Genomic DNA, 23,981 nt, shown 5'->3' with positions numbered 1-23,981 from the left:
GAAAAGGTTTCTTCTGTCAAAGATGAAATAGAAGATAGAGTGTCGGCTGTGGAGCAACGAGTCGAAGGAAGAGTTTCGGCCGTCCAACAACAAATTGAAGAGAGAGTTTCTGCAGTTGCCAAAGAAATGGAAACTTAAAAAAAATTCGTAGCGACGTCAGGGAGCAAGAGTGATGATTTTAAATTCTTACCGATGCCTGCTCTTCCATCTCTGAAGCTATCCACATATGATGGGAAGACATCCTGGCAAGTGTATAAGACTCAGTTTTCTATCATTGCGGATGCGAATGGATGGGACTCCCAAGCTAAGGCCTGTCATCTCGCCGCTTCTCTGAGAGCAGACGCAGCGGATATCCTGCAGACGCTTCCCGAAAATCAAAGGCTAGATTTCGAAGCTCTGTCCGGCGCCTTGGAGCTGCGCTTCGGCGAGAAATGTTTAAAAGACTACAGCAGGCTCCAATTAAAATCCCGTCAACAGAAGCTCACCGAAACACTTCAGGAGCTCGCCACGGATGTTGAAAGGCTGTCACATCACGCCTTTTCGGAGTGCCCGACAGAAACAAGGGAAATCCTGTCCCTGCAATATTTCATCGATGGCATCCGGGACCCTGAAATACAGAAAGTACTGCGAATGGCGGATGTTAAAGATCTGAAAAGCGCTTTAGTGTACGCCATGAAATTTGAGGCAGCCCAGCAAGCCACTCGTAGAGACCGCCACCCAATCAGAGCTGCTCATGTCCAGGAACCAAGGGATCAAGTTACTGTTCGTCTAGACGATATAACCAGACAACTCAATGACTTAAGAAGAAATATCAGTGAAAAGAAACCGACCTTAAAATGTTGGAACTGCGGTGCTGAAGGACACATACAAAGGAACTGCAGAACACCCTAGAGCACGGAAAATAAGGCATATGATTTAAACAGACAATTAAATGTCACGGGAAGGAAAAGGACTGACAAGAAACCAAAGTGCTGGAACTGCGGAGCAGAAGGCCACGTACAAAGGAACTGCAGAATACCCCGAAGAACGGAAATTGAGACCATTTCCCAGCGACGACGGAGGAAACAAATGAATAACCATATCGAGGAACGGAGGTTGCCAGAGAACGAAAAACCTTGTTTTAAAGCGCTCAAGATTTCTACAGTGAGTGGCAACAGTAACGGACTGTCCATTAATGGCCATGTCGATGGAGTTCCTTGCAATATGATCATTGACACAGGAGCTAATGTTACCATCATTCAGAGAGATTTAGCTCAACAGTTTAAAGATAAACTTATTTGGACACCATCCTCTGTTACCCTTCAGACTGCGTGTGGTGACAAGATCGACATAGCTGGGAAGTTAAACGTGAACACCACGTTTGGAAGTGCCGCCTACCATCACACGGCATATGTGGCGGATATTACAGATCCATGCATACTCGGACTGGACTTTTTAAGGAAATACAATTTTCCCTTAGACTTCAAAAACAATAAACTGCTTTTAGGATCTGAAGACATGACTATCCATCCTCAGAAGGGATCCTCACCTGGAAATGCCGACGCATTGTCCGAAAGACCCAGCTCGGGAAGCTGCCGAAATCATACTAGGGTCGAAAAGAAACGCAAGACTACCAACTGTTCTCTATCACAAATGCTCTTCGGTAGGGACCTTCGTCTTTCTTGTGACCGCCTGTTTGATCGCCATACGGATGCGCCTTCATCGCCTGAGGAATACATCCAAGATGTCCAGGCCCGTTTTGAAGTGATGCACCGTTCCGTACGAAAGCGAGTCAGCCTGGCGACGGAGAAAGTGAAGTCCAGATACAACAGGAGAGCTACTAGACATAGATCCAACAAAGGAGACAAGGTGTGGTTGTGGAAGCCAATTCAACGAAAAGGACTTAGTCCTAAATTACAGGGGCCCACCAGCGGCCGAGCGGTAAAGTCGCTGAACACTGGTAGTTCGGTCCGAGGTTCGAATCCCGCGAACGGGCTGGCTGCATGGGCGTTTTCGTGGTTTTCCCCATGTGTAACGTGTATACGAGCCAGTTTCCCTTAGAAAGTCCTCCACGAAGGCATCCCTTCCCTTAGGCAGATAGCCCTCGAGGCTTTGCCATAATCACACACACACACACACCTAAATTACAGTCACCTTGGGATGGTCACCACACAGTCTTAAACAGGCTGAATGACGTCGTGGTTCAGATCCGTCGGAACTCTAAACCTAAAATCGTTCATTACGACAGGTTAGCTCATTACTATGGCCATAGTGCGTAATGTAAATAATTATAAATAGTATAAGACCATGGTCCTTTTTGTTTTTAAATGTGTATTTGATTTGATTTGTATTTAGTATTTGATATGCATTTAGCATTTCATTTGTTTAAGTTAGTTATTGCATTTATCATTCATGTTGTTTGATATTGTAATGTAATGTTTATGCCTCACACGGCATATCAGTTCCATTTTTGCCACAGTTGTAAGTTTAGCTTCCTGTCCAGGGATTGTACTGCCCGGGACGTGCAGTCCTTGGGAAGGGAGCAGTGTTACGAATTTGGTATTTAAAAAGCTAATGTTAGTTCAATTATAAATTAAATGGTTTTATTTCTCGCGCAGTGCAGCGCGTGACGAATATTAAAAGAAAGCTAAGCCGGAAAATTGAAAATACAAGAGAGCGTGCATTAAATAAATAAATATCTTTTTTTGATTTCGAGAAAGTACTGGAAAATTCTAGCGCGTGATTTTAAAATCTTATAAAAGGAGGAAAACATCTCATTTTGTAGTAGTTGCTTAGTTTGTTGTTGTTTAGAAAACTGCTCTTGTTGATTGTAGTGAATTCGCGGATTAGCTTTCTTTAGCTGTTTTGAATTACGTTCTATTGGACATTTGAGTAGTTAAAAGATAACTACTGTGAGATATTGTAATACTGCATGATAATTTGAGAAGATTTAAGCATTTTTGTTGTGATAATAATAAATTTTTGTTCATTTTTCATCGGACTTGTTCATTCATTTCGTAACGAACCCGTACCCACGCAACAGTATTTATTCTTCAATCAGATACACATAAACAAGTAAAGTATTTATTCTTCAATCAGATACACATAAACAAGTAAAGTATTTATTCTTCAATCAGATACACATAAACAAGTAAAGTATTTATTCCTCAATCAGATACACGTAAACAAGTAAAGTATTTATATACTATCTTACGCACAACGTTTCGTTTTATATTTTATGTTGCATAGTGATACAGTTTAAATGATCACTAAGACATTTCGGAAATGTCTGAAAAACTATCTCCTTTCATAAATTTATGTTAAGGAAGACAAAAAGGGTATAAAAACGGGAAAAACCATATAGATAGATGAATATTTTAGAAAAGCGTCTAAAAATAAGCTCAAAAGAGTCCATAATATTTTTCAAAACCCGTATATGAATGATATTATTTGCGAAGCAAACACATGAAATCCGTCCCTTAATAATAATATATATATAAAAAATAGATAAAATCCAATTTCGGGATCTGAGTTTATTGAATTCTTTCCCTATGGCTATATCCCTGAGACCAAGGAAAATCATTCGTTCAGAGGGGGTTGGCCAGCGCATGCTATTGAGCAAATATTGATAAAAATCCACTCTTTCCAATTTCATTCGAAAAGGAAGGAGATGTGATCTTGCTTTTTTTTATTTGATTTTCATTCTTTTTTAATGCAGGACTTTGGAGAGGGGATCTTTGGTTGTGTCGTTCGCGTAATCAATTCTTCCATTGCATTTTTCTCATGGTGAAAACTTCTATCGATCGTTTAAAATGCATATAAAATGAATTCTTGATAGCGCAATAAATTTGATAGTTACATTAAAATTCAAACATTTATAAATTTGGAAGAAAGCCTGATTTAAGAACGCATAATACGTCAATAGTATCAGTCTAATATTTCTCTAATTATTACAAATTATAACAAAAAGATTTTGCATATTTCAAGGTTTTTATTCGATTTTCAACCATTCCGAAAATATTCTATTAATCGCCCAATTACTTTTCTATTGTCCTATATTCAAATCTTTTGTTAATATCCTCGAATATTTAGAAGAAAGAGAATGTACTAATAATGAAATAAGAATTTATGAAATTTAACGCAACCAAATTCTTTATGTGTATCCTAATCGCTAAAATAGAATTTGGGTCTTATGCAATAAACACATTGCAGCGGTTACTCCTTTGGTTTTTAAATTAAATTTACTTTTATGTGAAGTAAATACAGTGCTTTAATTTTTAGTCCAAAGGGGCTTTGTCACTGAGGGACTATTGTTTTCGTTTTGCAATTTTGCGTCGAATCACTCTGAATGTCCGTTTCACTTTTGAAACTGTTGCCAACCAATAGTAATGCCCTGTATCATATTTGAAAAAATTAAACAATAAAGAATATGCATAAATGTATGTATGTTTCCCTCATTGGGATAAAACAACGGTACTTAGAGCCATCCGATATTGAATGACGTAATCCTACTGCGAATATGGGCATCTGCAAGCCCAAATTTGAAATTTGTTTTATTATCGATTTCATATTTTCTATAAGTTTAACGAGTTTTTAATTAACAAACTCAACAATTTCAAAGCGAGCAATGGCAAAACAGAAAAAAACATTTTTATCTCCAGCACGTGAGACTGTATATAGGAAATTCTAAAGATATGCTCAATTAAATATTCTTTTGCGATATTGCTCTTGAACTGAATTTTATGGTTTAAGTGCGAAGAACGTGATATTTAATAAATAAAGGTAACAGTCAAAATGTTAAAAAAAGTCCCTTTGGACGTAATTTAAAATCCGAGGCCTTTTAGTTTTTAGTTCTTTTAAGATCTTATTCGATATTTGGGATACTTAAAAGTTAGCCTAGCGCAAATATAGCACTTAGGTATTTATTTATTTGCAATGTTGGTGCATTCAAACGCATAGTATGCTTTGGTGCATTTAGCGCAAAGAGACTAAGACTGACTTTTTTTTTGGCGGTGTGTGTGTGGGGTGACCGATCAGCTAGTAGTTGTTTTGCTTTTAGATCATTTTAGGAACACTTTAACTTGCCTTTAGGTTTTACAAATTGCAGCATTTCTGTAGAGTCACAAATATGACAAATGTTTAAATAATCTAAAACTTTTATCTCGAATATAGTAAATGAGAATCTAGTTTTGAAGTTAAGCTAATTTAGTAACATTTAGTCTGGAGTGGTTAAGTATGGTTTTTGTTTCTTCCGGTGTTGTCTTTATCACTACGAAAGGATGCAAGTGCTAACGTAAAGAGCTGCATAATAGTCAGCAGTGCCTTTATTCTGGAATTTGTTAATTTGAATTTAATTTTCCTCTCTATTAAATATATTTTTACATGTTTCCTATTATTTAAAGAACTTATGTGGGAATATAAATTCTAAGGAAACAGATCGAAAACAATTTAGTTGCACTTTTTTTATAGAGCAAATGGGAAAAAAGTATTTGATAATAAATATCTGCTAATATAATACGAAAATAAAAATCACTGACACGTTTTCTAAATATCTGGAAGCCAAATGTTTGAATCATCAGATTTTTTTGCCTTCTTATAAACTACGCATTTGTTACTTAACACGTTGAGCGCGGAGCCGAATTTGCTGTCCTTTCCGTTTAGCCGACAGCGAGCTAGGCCGTATTTTTGCTTAGAATGTTTCAATACATTTCATTAAAACTAAATTTGATCACATTTCATTGAGACTATATTTATTTTTTAAATTTAATACTGTCGGTCCCGCGGACCGACGCCAGCCAAACGAAAACTCCAGTGCCGGTCCCTAGGGACCGACGCCGGCCACACGGAAAGTTCTCTGCCGGTCCCCAGGTACCGGCGCCGCGCTTAACGTTAGAAGAAACTGGCACTTTCTGTTATCGGGACCGGATTTTCAGAGATGTACGCATATATATGTAAGAGTACACACAAGTATACGTACATACATACATACATACATACATGCATGCATGCATACATTTCTGAATCTGGTCCTGATGACAGAAAAATAACAAGAAATTACTATAATTATTATTTTTTAGATTACGACGGGGACAAATTTATTGGGCCCGATGACCTTAAGCAAGCAACCATTGCATTAACGAGAAGTGAATTGAATTCAGAAGAAGTAAATCTAGTGGTTGAGAAAGTACTGGAAGAGGGTGATAATGATGACGATGGAAAATTATCTTTCATGGAGTTCCAGAGTATCATATCCAAAGCACCGGATTTCCTTAGGTGAGCTTACGTTCAAATTTTTAACCAGTTATTTTTTGTTAATTAACAATCCTATCGCCCTCATTTAAATGTTTGGTATTTTTCCGTTTCGCCGGCGCGAATCTCGCCAAGCAGACTTTTAGCGACAACACACAGTATACACATAAAAAAGGTTGACAAATGTTAATTCTAAGAATTTTTATTTTGAAGGTATAAGCATTTTAATGTGGTTTAAAATCTTGTAAAAAAGCCAATAAATAAAGACAATCAATTTGTAAAAAGACATTAATTTAAGAATTTACTATGCTGTCATGGTACAACATCCTCATTCTCCGGTTCATATCACGTGACCCCAAATGATCTCATCTCACTTAAACTATGCTACAAAAATCTAATTCTCCCAGTAATTATCTACATCAATTTCAAGTTAAATCTTAATTTGAAGTACAAGTTTAAATACAAGAATTATTTCAATTCGTACCAATAGCTTACTCAGAAATTATATAAAACCGCAGTGCTTTACTTCGCTAGTGCATTCTCATTAGAACTGATGAATTTAACCCTTGACTTTGCCTTTTACATATTTTCGACGTCGGGTGAGCGGTGCCATTGCATCCTAATTGGCTTAATTACCGCATGCGAATGGCCTTAGGGCAAAAAATTTAACTATTTGGTAAAAATTCCACGTAATTGTATGCCAGGATTGAAAGAAACAATCAATCTGATATGAAATCGCTACGACTTGTTTTGAAAATGAGGAGTAAAAGGTTACCAGCGAGGATATTCCGTTTGGCATCCGGTTGTACCATTATTGCCGACTTTATCGCCTGCGCCGGCAAAACGGAAAAGTACCAAATTTCCTTGCCAGGATGTAAATTCCTAGCTCTCGTAATATTCAAATGAGATAGAAAGAAGGCCACGTTGCTAATTTCATTCACTTGCGAATCGTATTCTGCGGCGTTGAGTTATTCTGGCCATTAGGCTTGTTATGCCGACATAGCGGAGCCAGCTTGCGCGTTATTCCAATCGTGAAAGCGTTAGGCTAACTTACTTCTTAATTTTAGTTAATCCATTATCTTTAATTTAAGCCATAACTGTCAGCTTCTATAAGAACGAGCTGGTGCCCTTTTAAACTTTTATTTTATTCAAATAAAAGGGTCCTTTACATTCTTTCCCTCTCTTCGTGGTACTTAAAGCACATAGTCGCCACCAGTCTTTACAAGAGTTCGTCTAGTTTATGTTACCTTAAGAAGACCAAACTCTATAAAATTACAAATAAACTCGTGAACTAACATGTTCAGATCAACAATATGCAGCCAAACCTTCCACTACTGGACATTCACGAGATCAAGGCTTTTATTCGTAACAGGAGTACGTTTATTAAACAGAAATGTGATATCTAGACACGAATTTGCGTGCAAGAGATTTTAAAATTCTCAAAGAAGACATAAAAAATTACATATAATTAATTAAATACACGTGAAGAAATTTTAAAATGAATAAATATAATAAAAACAGGCACATAATTAAAACTTACTTTATTTTTATTAAACGAATGGTAGAGAGACGTGTGTCTTTACTCACTGCATAATTTTCAAATGCTTCCTTGCATTTTAATATAGTATTGCATCGTCAGTTTCTTTTCTAGATTTTATTATTAAAATTTTTCTTCTCTTTTTTATTAGCCCAAAGGGCGCTAGTTTAGAAGAGCTATAAATTTCGTTTTGGCATTGTGCGCTGAAAACTTTAAATGTCCATTTCACTTTCAAGTTGTTGCTACCCAATATTATCACCCTGTGTTATATATTTAAAGATATTAAATAATGAATAATCTGCATAAATACATGTATATTTCTCGTATTGTGATAAAACAACGGTATCCAGAGCCATCAAATTTTGAGTAACGTAATCCTCTACTGAATATGGGCATCTGGAAGCCCTAATTTGGAATTTCTTTTATTATCGATTTCATATTTTGTAACATTTTTACCGAATTGTTTTAATTAACAATCTCGACGATTTGAAAGCTAACAATGGCCACACTATACGAAAAAAAAAATCATTTTTATCTCCAGCGCGCGAGACTGTGTTTCGAAATTCTAAAGATATGCTCTTTTTATTTATTTTGCGATATTACTGTTGAATTGAATTTTACGATTTAACAGCGAAGAGCATGAAATTTAATAAATAAAGGTAACACACAAAACGTTAAAAAAAAGTCCCTTTGGACGTAATGTAAAATCTGAAGGTTTCAGATTTTTTAAATTTATTTTTCTTTTTCTTGATTCGTCCCTATATAAAATTTTATCAACTCAAACTATTCTTCGGTTTTAATTCTGCCATTAATTAAACTAAAAAAGACATTTCTGTAACTTGATTTCAGTTATCATCACCAATACTAATTTTTGGTAAATTAATTTAAAAGGAATTTAAAAAAGTACCACCTTCCTAAAATAATATTTAACACAGCTTGGGTTAAATGCTTTTCGGAGCTTTTAAAACCTAACAAGCTACATCTACGACCATTACGGATTTAATTGATTTTCAGCTGTTTTGAGAAATGTATATGTTTGATATGGAGTAATAGCAGCCTTTTTGTATGCGATATTGAATGCTTTGATATAAGAGGTGTGGGCCAACTTTTATATCAAGGATCTTAATGTTTGGTAGCATTTTTTTAATGTTTTATTGCTGCTCACATGGTATGCTAGGTTAGCTTAACTTTTTTTGTACCAGTTTCATCAATATTTCTGATATTTTCCATTTCGATTTGTTGACATTTTACTGCCCACTATATTTATTACATTCATTATTACTTGCTACTATTTATGTTCTCAAAAGCGTTAGTTTTTGGCCCAAAGGAGCGTTAGCCCAGAAGGGATATTAGTCTAGGAACGACATTTTGCGTTGAATAGCTTAAATACGATGTATCGCTTTTTAAATTGTTGCCACCAAATATTATCGCTCTCTGTTATATTTAAAGAAAATAAATAATGAAGAATGTTCATGAATGTAATGATATTTCTCGCGCCGTGAAAAAACAACGGTACGTAGAGTCATCAAATTTTGAACGACCGTAGTCCATCACCCGAACATGCGCACCTAGAAGCCCGAATCTAAAATGTGTCTTATTGTCTATTTATATGATAAAAAAGAGATAAAAATGTCTTTTTTTTTCTGTACAATATTGTCATTGCTCGCTTTGAAATCGTCGAGTTTATTAATTAAAAATTCATTTAAAGTTTTAAAAAATTTGAAAAAGATAACAAAACAAATTAAAAATTCGGGATTCTAAATGACCATGTTTGGTTGTTTTGTCACAATACGATTTGTGACAATACCGTTGTTTTGTCACAATACGAGAAATACACGTTATTCAAAATTTGATGGCTCTAGGTACCGTTGTTTTTTCGCAGTGCGAGAAACATTCATGCATTCAATGAAGATTCTTCATTATTTAGTTTCTTTAAATATGATAAACGGCGATAATATTTGGTGGCAACAGTTTGAAAAGTGAATCAACGCAGAAAGTGAAACTATGACTAATAGCCCCTTTGGGCTAATAATTGTTTTGTATATCACGACACGGACCTGTATTTTATTTAATAAAAGGCAAAGGAAGTAATTCACTTATCTGTAAAAACTAATGTGCTTCTTCTAGAAAGGAATACAAATTTTGGTAATATCAACGCAGAGATTTATTTACACAGAAAGGAGTTTTTTCCCTCCTTTTACACTCAGCTAAAGAAACAGACACATTATCTGAATTCTGCAGTCAGCAAAAGATTCATCAGAATTCGACTCAATAAAGATCAAGAAAACGATTTTTATAACAGTTGAGATCACATTTTTAACAATATCATTTTCAAAATATTAAACTAAAATAAAAATCGGTACTTTTCCATTTTGCCGGCGCAGGCGATAAAGTCGGCAATAATGGTACAACCGGATGCCAAATGGAATATCCTCGCTGGTAACCCTTTACTCCTCATTTTCAAAGGTTATTTGCTAGTTTGTTTTACAAGATTCTTATGGCTTAAATGGACTAATGTCTTTATTTAGATTGAGTATTAGTTGTACTTATGGTTTGAATCTAGCAAATAATTTGATGCTTACTTGGACGCAAGATGAAACACTCTCTTAATTTAGTTACTGTTGATTGATGGTAGATTAGTTTATCCCCTTGATAAGTCGATTAATCTGCGATCAATGACAATAGCTGCTTATTCAATATTTAAAATTTAATTTTAGTTTTGGATTTTTGCGATTAAAGACTTTTCTTAGCCGATTTATAAACAAGAGTTTAATTACTATTTCAAATGCTATTTACATTCCAAAAATTTTTTTCTTTCATGGTTTTAAATTTAATTTGTGTTCCTTGGAGATGGTATATGGAAAGATTTCTTATTATAATATATATATGGATTACATATTTCTGTTTATGTATATATATATATATACATAATATACATATATTTCTGTTTATGTATATATATATATATATATATATATATTTTTCATCTTATATTTCGGTTTGGGGACTTTGTTTTCTGTTTATGTATATATATATATATATATATATATATATATACATAAACAGAAAACAAAGTCCCCAAACCGAAATATAAGATGAAAAAGTCTGAAAACACGAAATGAATGTCTGTAAAAGTTTTTTAGGATGTTTTAAAGGTCTGCCACAGAGACTTCTTTCTGGTTGCACTTGAGACTTCTAGGGGATACAGCTTTTGAACAAATCTCACCAAAGAACCATTCTTTGTTCTTACTCTGGCCACTCGAGAAGAATTATCTCTACTCGGAAAAATCTTTTCTATTCTTCCCATTGACCAAGTCAATCGGTTTTTATTACCTAAACTGATAAGGACGACATCCCGAATCTTCAGATCAAATTTTCTTTCTCTGGTTTTCTGAACTAATAGGCCCAGATATTCCTTTGGGAATTCGTTTATTAACTGCTGCCTTAGTTCTTAGCAATGGCGCTGTGTCAGTTGTAATTTATTAACATTTATCGCTCATTATTTCTCTGTTCATTGTTGTATAGGTGTTAAAATTGATGTTTTGATTTTAGGATCTGGGGAACTCATGTTTTGTTTATCATTCTCATTGTTATCTCGCTGACTATCTTCAAATTTCTTAGACTTCCTATTTGATTCTCTTAAATTCCATACTTCCTCTTAAAAAAGTAAAAAATACGCCGGAGAAAGACGTTTCATGCTTTTTTCCAATCTTTAGTTTGAATGGGGTCACGGATTGAGGCACTATTCGTTAAACATAAGCGTCCACTAAAGTAGGAAAAATCAGTTAAATAGGAAAACGATCCTGTTTATACGTAACAGGTTCAATTAGGTTCTAGATAAGCTTTTAAATTTATAAAATTTAATAGTTATTTCTGGAACCATAACACGTAAGTATTCACTGCATTGCAAAATTACCGCAATATGGTAATGGAACAATGAAATTTGGTTCAGCAAAAAGTATATATAATTAGTTTACTTTAAAATATTATAAATTACGCATATAGTTTCGAAAAATTCCTTCATTTCCGCAAGGAATTAATAGATAACGGGGAAAATCAGCTACCTTAACTAATTCGGCTTTTAACAGTCCAAAGCGGCAATTTGCCCAGAAGGGCTATTAATTTCATTTTGACATTTTGCTTTGGTTCACTATAAACGGTGTTTCACTTTTCAAATTGTTGCCACCAAATGTTAGAACCCTGTATTATATGTCATACCTGCATATATGCCGCACGAATGTCATAAAAGAGTTCATAGGTGCCCATAGATGTATTACGTGCCAGGCATTTAATCATCGCACCAAAGACTGCCAGTATCGTCCACACTGTGCATACTGCGGTGGATTACATGAAGAAAAGGAATGTACAGCGAACCAAGCCCATTGCATCAACTGCGAAATAAGCAATCTCCACAACCACACTAAATACGAGTGTAGCCACCCAGCGTATGCCAGCATGTGCCCCTTCATTCAAAGAAGAAGTGCAAAGAATAAAATCCCATACAGCTTATCATGAGCAATCCCTTAACGAGCCAAGAAAATACTGCTACCCACTTAATCCATCACCCAGCAAAATCCAACAATATCAAAGCGCTGAACCTGAATATGCAGCAATCGAAAACCGCAACGGATCACCTTATCCAATACCTGTCAGAAGATTATCACGACATCATCTTTCTGCAAGAACCTTACTGCAATGAAGGAGAGTTAAGAAATATACCCATCACATGGAACATCTATTACCACAAAAAACCAAGGTCAACGCAATCTCCCAGAGCCGCAATAATAATCCTTAACAGAAACTGGAACCCTATTGTTGTCAAAACGCAGCTACTCGTCCCAAAAGCTCACGATATGTTACAGAACATCACAGAAAGTCGCACCAAACAGGAGATTAATAACTGTGCATCATACTTAACCCAAGAACTACAAATGTTATCCCAACAGGCTTTCGTGATCAAAACGGCAAATAAAACCAGCAAGACCAACTGGTGGACTAAGGAGTTGCGTGCAGCAAGACAAAAGACAAGAGCTCTTCGCAGGAGGATGAAAACACACATCGATCAGGAAGAGCGTAAGCAAGCATGGCTACAGTAAAATAAACAAAGAGCTATCTATAAAAAGATGATCATACAAGCTAAATTGAAGTCCTGGAATAGATATTGTACTAACAATAAAGATGTTTACGGTTCATTTTATAAAATGGCCACGTCCAAAGTGTTCCACCCAACTCAGATCCACGCGACCAGTACGGCACAAACGCTCAACAGCCCAGAAATAACAGAAAGCACACTTAATAACATCTTGAACCATGTCTTCCTAGAAGACGACGAAGAAGAAACTCCTGCCCAAAGAACAATTAGAGAAGACACGAGCATACCAGACACCCACGGCGATCGTCCTTTTACCAAGAATGAACAAAATCATACCGTAAAAAGTCTAAACAACAATAAAGCGCCTGGCACAGATGGGATCTCTAACCAACTGCTTAAAATCATCTGCAAAACAAATCCAGAAATACTGCTCTCCCTCTACAATAAATGCCTTGAACTTCACTGCTTCCCAGACTGTTTTAAAGTCGGACAGATAGTGTTGTTTGCGAAGAAACACAAGTCACCAGAGGACCCCCGCTCATACAGGCCCATCAATTTGCTATCCTCCATAGGCAAACTTCTAGAACGTCTGCTTATCACTAGGATTAAGTACCATATTTACAAGGAAAACAGGATCAGTCAGCACCAATATGGCCTTAAACCAAGTAATTCCACCACACACGCCATCGATGCTGTCATAACGCACATTCAAGAAAATAAGAGCCGCCAGCTTCACTCTGCACTGCTATGTCTAGATCTTCAGAACGCCTTTGACTCTCTCTGGTGGCCAGCCATCAAGCAGGCTCTCAGAGAGATGGACTGTCCGAAAAATATATTTCTACTTACAATAGAATACCTAAACAACCGAAAAAGTATAATCAATTATAACAATATAACAGTTACCAAACAGCAGACGAGAGGATGCCCACAAAGGTCCTGTATGAGCGCAGACCTCTGGAACATTACCTTCAACAAAATCATTCAGCACCAGTGGCCCAGCCATACAAATATCATTGTATTTGCAGACGACGTGGCATTTGTTGTCAACAGACGACGTGGCGTTTGTTGTCAAATCCACGCGCAATGCGCTAGAGGAAAACTGTAAAAGTACTCTGTCAATATTTCACTCTCTATGTCAACAAATAAAACTCCTTATTTCACACACAAAATCACAAGCATTAATAATCCACAAACCTGGCCGCAAATTAACAAGAAATCCAATAATAAAGATAGGCAACCAAAAAATTAAGTTGTAAAAACAGTCAAATACCTGGGCCTGACAATAGATCCCAAATTCACATGGATTCCACATCTGCAGGAAAAGAGGATCCAAACGTCAAAAATTGCCAAAGCGCTGAAATCGATGAGAGGATATCAATGGGGTCTAAATAAACATATTATGAAGATTCTTCTAAAGACTGTTATCAATAAGATAGTAAACTATGCAGCACTCATATGGGCACTCCCAATGACTGTAAGAAAAGCCAAAATGCTGAACTCGATACAAAGACCATTCTTAATAAATATCACAAGAACATTTCGCACAAGCTCAACGAACGCACTTCAAGTACTTGCGGGAGTACGTCTATTATCCATAGAAGCTGAAATACATGCCATTGCAGCAACAGTCCTACAGCTTAAAAAACCCGCCGAATTCAACGGGACAGTATTCTAACCAGATAAATATGAAACCAAGCTACGTAAATTCCATACCCATCCAGCAATAACACTGGATAATTTGAAATGTAACCTAACCCAAACACCTCCCAACACCACTCTCATTGCCTACACAAATGGATCCAAAATAGACAACAAAGTTGGATGCGGCATGACTATTCGGACTGGAACAGATACCACTACTGAATGGCAAGGGTATCTACGACCGGACAATAGCGTATTACAAGCTGAACTGGCAGCAATAAAACACAGCATAAACTATCTCCAAGCACGTACCAACGTAATTCATATTATTACGTACAGCCAATCATCAATACATGCAATAAAATCTCCAACTACCAGCTCTCCAATAGCACATGAAATTCAAAATATCATCTCATCCAGCAATAAAACTTTTATCCTCACATGGACAAGGCATCACAGCAACTGCGAGGGCAATGAGAGGGCAGACACCCTTGCAAAACAAGCTGCGATAGAACAGCGAGGCGACCTTATCCGCGTCCCATGGCCCCAATCAGCAAACAAGCTAAAGCTGAAACAACTCGTCAATGAATCTTGGCAAATGGAATGGACGAATGGACATACCGGACGTCGGACACACAGTCTGCTACCCAAGGTTAATGAAGAACGCATAATCTCAAACTATTTTCTCACACAATTTATCTCCGGTCATGGTCCATTCCCCACATGCTTCTGCGAAAGAAATTTCTCTTCAACAAATGTGTGTGTATGTGGGGAGATGGGCGACCCTGATCATTACATCCTACAATGTCCCCTGACTACAACCTACCATGTGCGCCATCCCACGAACCCGGGAATAGAATTCCTAAGGTTACTAATCAAGCGGAGAAACGTGTATGAGAACCTTCGAAAGTTAATAGACACACTACACCGATATGGACTCGAGCTGTGCTCCCCAGAATGAGAAACAAGCACAAACCCCCTACCGGCAACGTAATCTCAAAGACTGTATCTCATAATAACTGTCCTCCAAAAAGACTAGCTATAATGCGAGCTAACAATTTATATTGTACCTGTGCCTACATCCACTGGTACTATGCCATTGTGTCACTGGTAAAGTGTTCACATACTCCACAAGAGAAGAAGTCTATCGTCACAGGGGTGCCTACGACTCGTCAAACACCACCTTAAACAGGTAACAGAATCTACACCAGGTAGAACGTACCAATTTCACATGTGTACTGAACGGCTGACCAGTGCATCAAATGCAATAATTCATCAAAGTACATGTTAAAGTAGCGCACCCATGGACCGCTAAAATCCGAACATTGAACTTGGACCAAATGGAACACTACCTATCTAATTACCGCAGTATAACATTCAATACATAACTCAAATGTAACACCCTAGGTATCATACAGCATATGCTATGCCAAAACCAACAAGCTCTATAATGAACATAACCTCTTGCATTGTAAATAATCTGTAATAGTATGATAATGCTATGTCGTAACTTTTTGTATTGTAAATAATCTGAAATAGTATGATAATGCTATGTCGTATGAACATAACTTCTTGCATTGTAAATAATCATTAATAGTATGATAATGCTTTGTCGTATGAACATAACTTTTTGCATTGTAAATAATCTGTAATTGTATGATAATGCTATGTCCTATGAACATAACTTCTTGCATTGTAAATAATCTGTAATAGTATGATAATGCTATGTCCTATGTGTTGAAGTATGTTGTAACAATATGTTGCGCTATGTTCTATACGTTGTTAGTGCTATGTCCTATGTTTACTGTAATCAGGTCCCCTGTCGAAATGGGCAGTGCCAAAACCAACAAACTCTGTAATGAACATAACTTCTTGCACTGTAAATAATCTGTAACCATATGTTAATGCTATGTCCTATGTGTTGAAGTATATTGTAACAGTATGATGTTCTATGTCTTATTTGTTGTTAGTACTATGTCCTATGTACACCGTAATCAGGTCCCCTGTGGAAGGGGCGGTACGCCAGAGAGGTGGTACATGGGAGCTATACCATTTTTGTCAATGGCGATGGCGTGATGCCGCCTGTACTTGTTCCTGTCCTGTATTATATTTAAAGAAATTAAATAATGAAGAATTTGCACTGAATGTATGTATGTTTCTCGCATTGTGGATAAAACAACGGTACCTAGAGACATCAACTTTTGAATAAAGTAATCCTCCACTCGAATATGGGCATCTGGAAGCCCAAATTTGGAATTTATTTTATTATTTATTTCATATTTTGTAAAATTTTCACGAATTTTTTATTAACAAACTCAACGATTTTAAAGCGAGCAATGGCAACACTGTACGAAAAAAAATTATCTCCAGCGCGCGAGACTGTGTATCGGAATTATTTTGTGATCTTGCTGTTGAATTGAATTTTTTGGTTTAGTTGCGAAGAACATGATTATTTAATAAAGAAAGGTAACACACAAAACGTTCAAAAAACTGAAAAATCTGAAAGCTTTAACATTTTTATCATTATTATTTTTAAGAAATTGATATGATAATTTAAAATAAAATTCAAAATTTCCTAACTGCGCACTGCGGCAATCTTTATATCCGCCTCAAAGATCGAGAAATAATTCCAATTTGTCATCCTAACCAATTTTTCATGCTAATATTTTAATATTAACGCAATTTTCGAAGAATCAACAACTAAAATTAAAGTCGTTTAAAAATTAGGCCTTTTTAAACGAAAAACTACGTGAACACGAACTAAAATGCATCATCACGTCCGAATATAAGAACTTGGTAAAACAGGGATCACAGACATAAAATGCATATGCCTTTACGAAGTGAGAGGAGGAAGAAATTTATGCAGAAGCGTTTTGCCGTTTTTATGAAATTTGCATTCTTTTTCAATTCTGATATGAATTTATTTATCCACTGCAAAATGAGCCGAAAGTTGAATAAGTAAAAGACAATGTATTATTCAAAAGCAACGGCTTTCGAACAACATATTCGAAATTTTTATCAAGGATTTTACTATATCTGAAATGAATTCTAAATCAACACAGAGATTCGAATTAAGTGGCGAACTTTTGAGTGTTATATTACAATTAAGAGATTAATAATTAAAAATATATAAAAATTTGAAAGCTTTCAGATTTTGCATTTACGCTCAAAGGAACGTTTTTTTAGCGTTTTGTGTGTTACCTCTATTTATTAAATATAAAAAAAAGCAGCAGTAAATGCTTTGAGAATAAAGCACGTTAGTACTAAATGAAAAGATTAGCGTAAATGCTGCTAAATCATAATTTAAGTTTAAGAGTTTAAAAGCATTGAAAGATCCAACTATCAGTAATAAGACCGGAATTTTACCAAGTAATTTTACCAAACTTGACTGTTGGCACAATGCATTCTGGCAGGAGACGTTCTCCAGGTAGACGCCAGACCCAGACCCTGCCATCCGAACGGTAAAGGCTGAACCTTGATTCGTCACTCCAAAGAACCCGTTTCCACTGATCTACGGTCCAATTTCGATGTGCTTTGCACCACATTAACCGAGCAGCGCGGTTGGACTTTGTGATCAAAGGTTTATGGGCAGCAGCACGACCATGAAAACCAAGCAGATGTGCTTTCTTACGGATGGTATTCATTGAAACAATACTCCCGGATGCCTGTTGAAACTCCTCGCGGATGAGGGCCATCGGTTGGGTGCGGTTCTTCCGAATTTCTCTGGACAGCACTCGTTGGTCTCTATCTCCCAGTTTCATTGGTCTGCCGACTCGGGGTACATTCCAACAACTACCGCTCACCTTCCATTTCTTAATCACATAGGCCACTGTGGATTTTGGGTACTTCAGATCGCTAGATATGTCCCTTAAGAATCGGCCACATTTGTGATACCCGATAATTATACCTTTCTCGAAATCAGAGAGCTCTGAACTGCGAGGCATCTTGCATGCGAGTAAAGCCGATGCTGTTTCCTACACGATATATACCGGCGGAGTCCGTGACGTACCTTAGGACCGCAGATATCGTCATTTGCATAGGTGTCCAAATACTTATTGGTAGTCAGTGTATCTTGTATTAAAAATTTAAAACAAATTCTTTGAAAAAGCAATCAGTAACTGGTTGAGGTAAGCAGCCAACTGTCATTGTCAGCATTTTCTTTATTGTGCAATAAATTAAAAGATTGCAGAATTTGGCAAAAATCTTTCATGAGGATTTGTTTTCAAAATAACTGGTTATTTAATTTCACTTTTTTTGGGGGGGGGATCTGCCTTATTAGAATATTCAGTTGGAGGAGGGGAAGCTAATGTCACTAATGCAAAAACCAGTTTGTTCTTTGGTATAATTCTGTTTTATAAATTTATCAACGATTTGTATATGATAACTAAATTTTGATGTGAAAAAAAGGTTAAAATATATCAGAAGCTCCAGAAGTTTTAAAAAGTATAAATATACAAATAGGTAAGGCAGGTCTTGTCTCGCTACAATCGAAATTAAAATAAAATAAAAGTATCTGCTGATTCATTTAAAAAAAGTATGCTAGTAGCTGTGAAAGCATTAAGTAATAAATAATCTAGTTCTAACGAATGTTTTCCGCCAGAAAGCTTTCTTAATAAAGTTAGAAAAAAAAAATTGAAAGCCGTACCTTCAGTGCCAGTAGTAATCACCACCCAAATCTATGGAATTCTGCCAACGTTTTGGTAGTTTTTTAAAGTCTTCGATCCAGAAACTTGATAGCCGCGAATCCAAAAACAGATCAACCTCATTTCGGGCGTCCTGTGCAGAATAGAAGATAGCACCAGCAAGATGAAGCTGCAGATGTGGGAAAAAAAAAAAAAAAGGTAGAAGTCCAAAGGAGCGATGTCCGGGGCTATATGGAGGGTGTGGCAAAAGATCCATTCAAATGGATCTTTTGCCACACCCTCAAGTTCAAGTTTCAAACTTCTTCTCTGTTCAAACTCAAGTTTGTACAGAGACCAGCCGGTGAATGCAGACACATGTGGTCTTGCATTATCTTCATGGAATATTACGTTTTTGGGCCGAAACTTAGTTCGATGTTTCTCTTTGATAGCAGCAACAACACGGACTAGCATCTCCCTGTACACCTTATTGTCGTTACTTTACCTTTTTACAGATAATCTTTGTGGATAATACCACGGCAATCCCACCAGATACAAAGCATGATCTTTTTGTTAGTCAAACTGAGCTTTGAGACGCTGTCGACGGGCTCACAGGGCGCAGACCAACGTCTTTCTCGGCCAGTGCTGTTGAAATAAGTCCACTTTTCATCACAAGTGACGATCCGGTTCAGAATTTTGCCCTTGTGTTAATATTCGAGGAGATTAGTGCAAGCCCGAACACGTCTGTCCTTACTTGCTTGAGTCAGCTCATGCGGCACGCAGAGATTGAACTTGTATGTTAAGTTTATGCCATGCATAGCGCGACTAATGGACTTGGTACTAACGTCTAACTCCTTAGCAAGCTCTCGACGGTTGCATACTGATCTTCTTCCATAAGTTCTCGCAGGCGGGCCTGATCAACATCAGTAGGGCGGACAGAGCGCTCTGCTTCTTGAATGTCATAGTCCTTCTTTTTGAACTTTCGGTACTAAACCTTCACAGTGTCATATGCTACAACATTAGTACCTAAAACTGTACACATGATTTGGCGACATTCTGTAGCTGACTTTTCGCAACACAACTGGAAATAAATGATGGTTCTAATATCGTAGCGTGATAGTTCCATTTCAGACACCTTGTACTTAATGATACCGATATTTTTTTTTACAAATTTCACAATATAGTGTTCTAAAGTAAGTCTCTTTCTTTCAAATGCCAAAATTCGTTTGGCAAAATATGATTAGGCATGCAAATGCGAACTCTTTGCGCAGACGATATTTGCGGTGGCGGCAAACTTTCGTTAAAACTCGATATTTTCATATTATGTTATTAAATATTTTTTATTACATATGATTCTTGATATAATGTTTGAGAGATTCCTTTATTTTTTTCGTTTGAAAATATTTACTATTTGTTCATAATTATTTTTTGCTTTTTTTAGCACATTCCACATTCGTATATGAAGGAACAGTAACAAGACAAGAAGTATTCCTGAAACATCAAACATTATTAAGCAGTATCTTCTTCAACTTAAATAGAATCCCCCTGACTGATTGACAGCATTTAAAAAAAGATCAAATTTGTACTCCAATTTTAGAAAGGTTTTACAGACTAAACGGACAACTGCTTTGTATAAATTTATGAAGATCAGATAGAAATTTGTACAGTGATGTATCAATATAAAATATGTACAGCTTCGCATGTTAAACAGTTTTATATTTCAAAATAAAGAATTCATGAAAACTGTAATGGTAGCAATTTTTTGAACAGCACAATATTTAACTTCTCAAAATAACAATATTTTGCATCACCAACTAAATGACATTAATCACCATAACATACCTTGTGGTATAACAAAACAGTTGGCTTATTTATAATAATTTTGCATATGGTTAAATTTCTTATGAATCGTCTCCACAGGATCAAGACTAACGGATTAATTTAAAATAATTTTAAAACAGTATTTATTTGCCAAAAAATGCTTGAATGTAAGAATAAGCAGATAAAAGCAATACAGTAAATCTCACTCAGATGATTCCTATAGTTCCAGATAATTTTTGTTTTCTATAAATTAATCGTAGTAAAGCACACCATAGATTGTAATGCCTTTATAGAGGACCCTTCTACTGGGAAATGGTTCATGTTCACATTGCTCATGGTTTGGTTTGGTTTATTGAGATTAAGGTAAAGCACCTAGGGCTATCTGCCCTAAGGGGAGGTTACACATGAGGAAAACCATGAATATGCACATGCAGCCAGCCCATTCGTGGGATTCGAAACTCAGACCGAACTACTAGCATTCAGCGACTTTACCTCTCAGCCGCTGGTGGGCCTCACATTGCTCATGGACAAAACTACAAAAGCTCTGTGTAGATAACACAGAAAAGATCACAAAAGTGCTAAAATAAACACCTTCAGCCAAAGAAACTGTATCCATAATGGTTTATGCAAGCACAGCAGATGATTAAACAATATAGTAATTGATTGCTCTGTAATGTAACCAGTGCTTAAATTGCGCCGGAGCCCACTAGAGCCTGACTCCGGGACTTTTCAATTTTTAAGATAAATTACAATTCTATCCAGAATGCACTGGAGCCCTAAATAAGATGAGCTCCAGTTTCTTTTTATAAAACTGAACCACAATTTAAAGGGGAAAAAATTAAATTCCTAACGTTTTAGTTTAACAATAAGCAGACTTTGCAATACTCTATTTCCCTAGAAACACGAGATGTTCAAGTAAAGTTCCCTCATTCACATGCGGAAACCTTTCCCTTTAAGAAGGGCAATAAATTTGGGGGAGTTTGTTTAGGAACACGTAAATTTCTTGCCATGCCATCGTATCTAGTGTATTGTTATCGATGGTTAGTTATCCTCGCAGGAAGGAAAATTTGTGTTCTTAAATGTGCATTAAGTGACAGCGAGTACAATAACAGTGAAATACTGAGATAAACTGCTCAAGCACTATCCTATACATCGTCTTCCCACAGTATCCACTAATGTGGGGGAAAGCACAAACAGCAACTTTACATTCATCCTTAGGAGTCAGATGCAGGACTCATTTTACCCCTGACACACATCTGCTTGATGGCTATAATTTTATCAGCAGAGAGCCATAGTCAAAGAGAATGTTCTCTCTCATCAAGATTCCCCTCCTTTTTTGTTTCCACCCACTCATACCCTCATTCTGTTTCGCCCTGGAATTTTCACCAGCTATATTTTAAGTATATTTAATTTTTGTTATGATAAAAGAACGTTTTCAACCCCTATGATCAGAGCTTAAATTGGGCCGGAGCCCACCGGATTTCTAGTCCGGTGCTTCTTAGTTTTTGTAATAAATCATAATTATAGCCAGAATGCACCAAAACCCTGAATAAGAAGGCTGTGGCACTTCTTTTATGTAACTGAATAACAATTTCAGTAGAAATTTTAACAATAAAATTATATTAAAAATCTCTTACTAAATTTCAATTTATCTCTTTACACTTTATTTAATTTTAATTATTTAATTACTTCAATCTTTAACTATTTCAATAAATAATAGTTAATCATCTAATAATTATCAATTAAATTATAATTAATTAATTTGATAATGAGTAACTATTTAATTTTAAAAATTATTAATGAGTTTAATAGTCATTTTATTTATTTATTTCCTCTTTGCTGACAGTCTGCCATAGGGCTCCGGCACTTCTAATCTTAGAAATTAAGCCCTGAATGTAATATATACAGCTGCCCAACTGAATAGAAAAATGGAAAAGGGGATATCATTGAGCCATTTTATAGTACATGTTCAAAGAAGAGACTGTAGACATACAATACATAGTAAATAACAACATGAATACGACAAATGCTGTACATTTTTTAATAAATCACCCATTATGTGAATCATTACAGCAGCAACAGAATATCTGATGATGTAGGTTGCCCTTGGAATTAATGTAAGTCTTATACATGAGCTCTTCAGCTATCTATCTCTATCGGACAGTGGTCTTCAAACTTTGTTGACTCATGGAACACTTAGAATTATAAGTTTTGTTTTCAGAGAATCCTCATCCTAGCTTTAGAAAAATATATTAAAAAATAATATTTAATGTAGATCAATATGTTATAGTGCTCTATGTAGACAATAAAAATGTATTGTATTAAAATATTTAATGTAAAATTAGTGCAATTTATTCATTAATAGCACAAATTCATGATCCAGGTATCACCAAACCTTGCATTAGACTTAGTCACAGGGGTGTACTTGCACTTTGTTACACAAATTGTCTTGATGTTATCTGCTGCTACATTTTATATTCTGCAATTTAATTGTTTCTGTACTTAGTTTTTGTTGCCACATGCTTTGAAAAAAGATTTTTCACTTAAATATGCTGTTCCAAATGGCATTAAAATGTTTATAGCTCTGTGAGAAACTTCTGGGTATTCTGCATGAACCTGCAACCCAAAATGTAGAAGCTGCTCTTACTTGAATTTAGACTTTAACATTGAATCTGTTGTTATGTCAATAAGTTGTCCCTTTCCTACATTAGCAAGCCTTCCGACTTGAAAGGATTTTTTATCCAGTCATACTTGTTTCCCCCCTTGGAAATATTCTCATACAGTTCTCTTTAATTGAAAAAAGATGCCCCAAAATGTAATATTTAACATTGTTGTCTAAATTCAATTAATTTTCCAGTAGAAAACTTTGGTTTTGCAAAGCAGTACATGTCATCCTCTTTAACATATTCCGACCATATGTAAAGTTTTAAATTCAATGCATTAAACTTTCTTTAATTTTCATAATAGGTACTATATTTAGTTCTTCAAGAGATATATTTACCTCACACATAAACACATCTTCAGCAGCTCACACATAAAACAT

The 23,981-nt window shown here is 35.9% G+C and overlaps 1 protein-coding gene across 1 annotated transcript in view; it reads left to right on the top strand.

Moving 5' to 3' along the window:
- Cib2 (Calcium and integrin binding family member 2) overlaps positions 1-20,860 on the top strand; it is an 80,896-nt gene extending 60,036 nt beyond the window's left edge. Inside the window, exons 5-6 of the mRNA XM_035363809.2 lie at positions 6,057-6,252; positions 20,559-20,860. Of these exons, the coding sequence (XP_035219700.1) occupies positions 6,057-6,252; positions 20,559-20,580 (218 nt within the window). The 3' untranslated portion in view covers positions 20,581-20,860. The remainder of the gene's footprint in view (positions 1-6,056; positions 6,253-20,558) is intronic.
- Positions 20,861-23,981: the final 3,121 nt, after the last annotated feature.

Source organism: Stegodyphus dumicola, chromosome 6 (genome assembly GCF_044657685.1).
Source record: "Stegodyphus dumicola isolate Sdum_Otavi_A_Nest chromosome 6, ASM4465768v1".
NCBI classification, from domain to species: Eukaryota; Metazoa; Arthropoda; class Arachnida; order Araneae; family Eresidae; genus Stegodyphus; species Stegodyphus dumicola.
This window is presented reverse-complemented; position numbering and strand designations above follow the sequence as displayed.